The 4200-nt window shown below is 36.3% G+C and overlaps 1 protein-coding gene across 2 annotated transcripts; it reads left to right on the top strand.

Moving 5' to 3' along the window:
* Positions 1–869: 869 nt before the first annotated feature.
* LOC307119725 (uncharacterized protein) lies at positions 870–3964 on the top strand. 2 transcript variants are annotated; one of them, XM_079806175.1, is made up of 6 exons: positions 870–1076; positions 2433–2459; positions 2890–2970; positions 3079–3186; positions 3399–3458; positions 3529–3964. In XM_079806175.1, exons 1-6 carry the CDS (start codon positions 960–962, stop codon positions 3598–3600), a joined length of 465 nt encoding a protein of 154 aa, XP_079662301.1. In that variant the 5' UTR covers positions 870–959; the 3' UTR covers positions 3601–3964. The 2 variants fall into 2 exon arrangements, with proteins under 2 accessions (XP_079662301.1, XP_079662302.1); XM_079806176.1 differs by lacking the exon at positions 2433–2459 and having other exon boundaries at positions 920–1076.
* The last annotated feature ends 236 nt before the right edge of the window (positions 3965–4200 follow it).

Genomic DNA, 4200 nt, shown 5'->3' with positions numbered 1-4200 from the left:
TTAATTTTGTGGCAATCAACAATATGCCATATGTGTTTGTATTGAACCCAGCATATTTTTTTAAGGATATATCGCACACCATCTGATTCTCTATAGTCTCCATGACTAAAATAATAGTCTATCTCAGGGTACAAAAACTTCTAGCTTTACCTATATGAGGTTTCTAATACACCCTACAGTGTGTGTGTGTGTGTGTATGTGTGAGAGAGACATAGGGGAAGCAAGGTCTTTTAGAAGTAAATCTGAAATTCTAGAAGCTGCCAAACCAGTGTTCCTGGCCGTCTCTTCAGCCCTGAGACTGGATGTTTTCCTTTGTCTGGATGTCTGGATGTTTGCCTTTGCCATGCCATGGGTCTGATATTTAAATGTGTGTCTGTAAGTGTGAATATGTCCATGTGTTTTGTTTATTAAACAGCTTTGTAATTATTTTATCTGTGAAGACTTTGAACATGCCTTTTCTCGTATAAGAACACAGTAACTTCAAAGCACCCTCACTATGTTTCTCAGAGACTGGAATGTGATTATTATGTGACCACAGAAAGCTGCTAAACCCCACACATTCCTCTATGTCTTAAAAACTTTTGGAACAAAAGTTTACCTTTTTTACATTACAGTTACAGCAATCTTTTTCTGTATTCTTGGTCTAGATAAATTGAACTGACATTATCTATTTGCTAGCGTGTATGATATATTTGTCTACGAATTATAAGAATGTGTGTTTTCTGTGGTTGCAAGCTTTTGGGTTCCTCTTCTTCTAACTGCTTGAATATGTTCGAGGTTTCTCTGCTATGTAGACAACTGCGGATGTGTGTGTATGTGTGTGCGTGTGGTTGGCATGGTCTTTTCTCTCTCATCTCCATCTGGTCTCCATTAGGACTGGGAGTATAAAACTATTGCACTAAGAGAGGGAGCTCCACAGAGCCACTGGTCTCTTAACACACGAGCACGTTCTTGCAGCTATGGCCACAATGCTATGGGTCTGTCTGCTTGGTCTTCAGGGTTGTCTGCTTACATATGCTGTGGACTGCACAGGAAGAAGTGTGGACTGTGCCAGCACACAGGTTACAGAGGTCAAGGTAAGGTCTGGTTTGAGATCTTGTATGGCTGGAAAATGCAATACACTCAATTCGGGATGCATCATAGTTTGCTTAAAGTGTTTTCTTCACCTGAGATACAACTCTTTAGTGGTACTTGTACAGTTGGGTTTGCTTGTGTAATCACACAATTATAACACATTAATTACATATTAACAGCACATTAATTACACAATACTTCAACATACAACTATGCTTAAGTTAATTTCAGGCAACTCACTGAACTCACTATACGAAACAAGACTCAATTTGTAGCTTGTGGTCTACAGTAGAAGCACTGGAATGCTAAACCACAAGTTTCCATTCCAGCTTGGTTTTGTGTCACAATGGCAAAGCAAGAGAATAGGGATATTGTACTGGCCATGAGGCATTATGAGTATTTTTAGATATTAAAGGAGGCAGTAAAGACACTGACCAGATGTGTTTGAAGGGTCAGAACCACAGAGACAGATGTCATTTTACTCTTTGCTACTGTGGAGTCTGAAAAGCTGTGACTCAATAGTCTGTCATCCTAAAATACCCTGAAAATAACAGATGTATCCAACTTTCCATGGCATTTCAAAGTGCCAGAGTGGTACTTGACTTTCCACTTACTAAGTTTTCCATTTCCTCTGTCTCAAGTTCAGAGTTAACATACAGACATGAATACACACCAGTGCGTGAACTATCACACAAACACACATGTACTCTCTAAGATTGCACTTCAGCTTCAATTTGGTAGGTTCAGACGAATTTTCATAGTTCAACAGTACTTGGAAAACAATGCTTTCTCTTTCTTGGCGTTCTGAAATATGTGCTGATCTCTGGTAGATGTGGCTGGTTAACAAAGAAAGAAACATCATAAACGCTGTGCTTCTTTACTGTTTAAATTATTTTAAAGGAATGCAGTACATTTTAAAAAATAGAGGTGGAAAGAGAGGGATGGAATGGAGGAAAAAGTAGGAGTGCTGAGAAAGTTTAATCTTATTTATCTGGGTATTTATTTTAGTTACTTTAAAGAAGTTTTAAAAGGATGAACAAATAAATAATTTAATAAAACTAAACAGTGGCTCGTCGTGAAGACAAGTATTAATTGCACTGAGTGGTAATATATAGTGGACAATTATCAGAGCTTTGATCAATATTTATTTGGTAATATACACTCTCCAGAGAAAGGAAACCAAATGCCTGGCTCAAACGGTCACTATTGTGGATTTTATTTTTAAACAAACAACCTCCAAAGACTGCCATCTTTACAAAACCAACTGTGGAGGCCAGATAAACACTAGTTTGGATCAATATGTTGCTGTTAAAATAATTCATATCCCAATAATAATCCTCTTTCATGTCCTTTTATAGGTTGAAGAAGAGCCCTTCTCTTCTCTGGTGAGTCTATGGCATAGTTTAAAAGTTTAGGGTCAGTAAAATTTTGTTTGTTTTTCAAAAATCTCATATGTTCACCAAGGCTATATTTATTTGATCAAAAATACAATAAAAACTGTGAAAACGAATATATTTTAAAATTGAATTTATTCCCGTGATGGCAAAGCATTCAACAGTCATTACTCCAGTCTTTAGTGTCACTTGATATATGATATGAAATAATATACTGATTTGGGGCTCTAGAAACATTTATTACTATCATTGTTGAAAACATTTGTGCTCCTTATTTTTTTGAAAACTGTGATACAATTTTATTTATGGTTTGTTTGATGAATAGAAACAGAAAGAACATAGTTTTTTGAAATAATAAACGTTTATAATGTGACAATGGATCATAAGGCAAATTTGCCAATTTGCCATTCTCTGTTCTCAGGTAAGGATGCGAAGACAAGCTCAACTCACTCAACGGCCTGGATCTTACTCAGTCAAAGGATCTCCGAACACACTCATTCAAGTGAGAAACACATTAATGTAGCCTAACAGAAGAGAAAAACATTTCGTACACTGGCCTGGGCAGAAAACGAGAGAGTTGGAACATGTAACGTTTTGTTCTGTGCTTTAGACCGACAGGTCGAGGCGACATTTGAATACCAGTAAGAAGAAGCCGCAAAGGTCTCGTATTGGCTCTTACTCACTCCTTTCCCTCAACCACGCAACTAACCCACTACAGGTACATATCCATGACAGTCACAATAACATTTTAAATCACAAAAGATCAAAGTGATGATATACACAAATTATACAATAATAGCACAATTTCTCAAAATGGAACCATGATATTGTCATTTACTACCATTGCACTGTATCATTGTACTATACAGCATTAATATGTGGCCACTCCAAAAAGCTGAAAAAATAATAAACTGTGGATCTCTGCAACAGGTAGTAAGTGTTCATAGACACTTCGAGGATGTGTCCCATCCAAAAATGGCTACATTAAAGGTGAGTTCTCTTTCACGATTCTGACAATTATGTGTCAAAGGGTATAAGTACAGCTTAATTTCTATTTTAGTCTGTGAAGAAGAGGTCCAGAAGAAGTGCACCCAAGAGAAAGAAGAATGTGAGGAATAACACATGCTCGTGAGAGGTTCTTTGCAGCACCAGACCCACACTTACTTCTGCTGGACTTTCTGTTCACTTACTAACTCATTTAAATCTGAGATTATGTACTTAAAGAGCATAGACTCTGTTGTGCAGATAATATGATCACTATTAATGACAATAATTGGACAGACCCAGAATTAAGAATTAAAAACTACTTCAATATAAACATATATGCAGCATACTAAGCTTTGGAACCTGCATAGTATTCATTTAAAAGAAAGTTTATAGTTTAATTATCTTTTGCTAATATGATTCTGTTGTACTAAGTTATATAAGTCTGTACTGCTTGAACAGATATATCTAAAAAAATATTTTGTAGATTCCTGATTAAATAACCTTTCTTTAATTTGGATGGTCTGAACTTCTTCACATAAGATTAGTTACTGATTATTTCATACTTTAAAGGTTCAAATTAATATTTGGAGAAAAAAAATGCTAAATAGCATTTAATCATTCATATCTAAAGAGGTCTATACACTGACTGTCTGATGCATATTGCACACGCTGGAAATCACTTTCTCAATCTGGCAAGCTCTAATCTGATTGGCTGGCTTTGCCTTCTGGGAGTTGGGGTAGGCAG

Source organism: Gobio gobio (genome assembly GCF_949357685.1).
Source record: "Gobio gobio genome assembly, chromosome: 23".
In the NCBI taxonomy this organism is placed as follows: domain Eukaryota; kingdom Metazoa; phylum Chordata; class Actinopteri; order Cypriniformes; family Gobionidae; genus Gobio; species Gobio gobio.
Note: the sequence above shows the minus strand (reverse complement) of the source record. Positions and strands in the feature narration are given on the sequence as shown.

What these genes read in the sequence shown, in the direction of transcription:
- LOC307119725 (XM_079806175.1), top strand. Translation starts at nt 960, where the DNA reads ATGGCCACAATGCTATGGGTCTGTCTGCTTGGTCTTCAGGGTTGTCTG. An exon ending in CTCCGAACACACTCATTCAA is followed by an intron (nt 2,971 to 3,078) that starts GTGAGAAACACA and finishes TCTGTGCTTTAG; the next exon opens with ACCGACAGGTCGAGGCGACA. An exon ending in ACGCAACTAACCCACTACAG is followed by an intron (nt 3,187 to 3,398) that starts GTACATATCCAT and finishes TCTCTGCAACAG; the next exon opens with GTAGTAAGTGTTCATAGACA.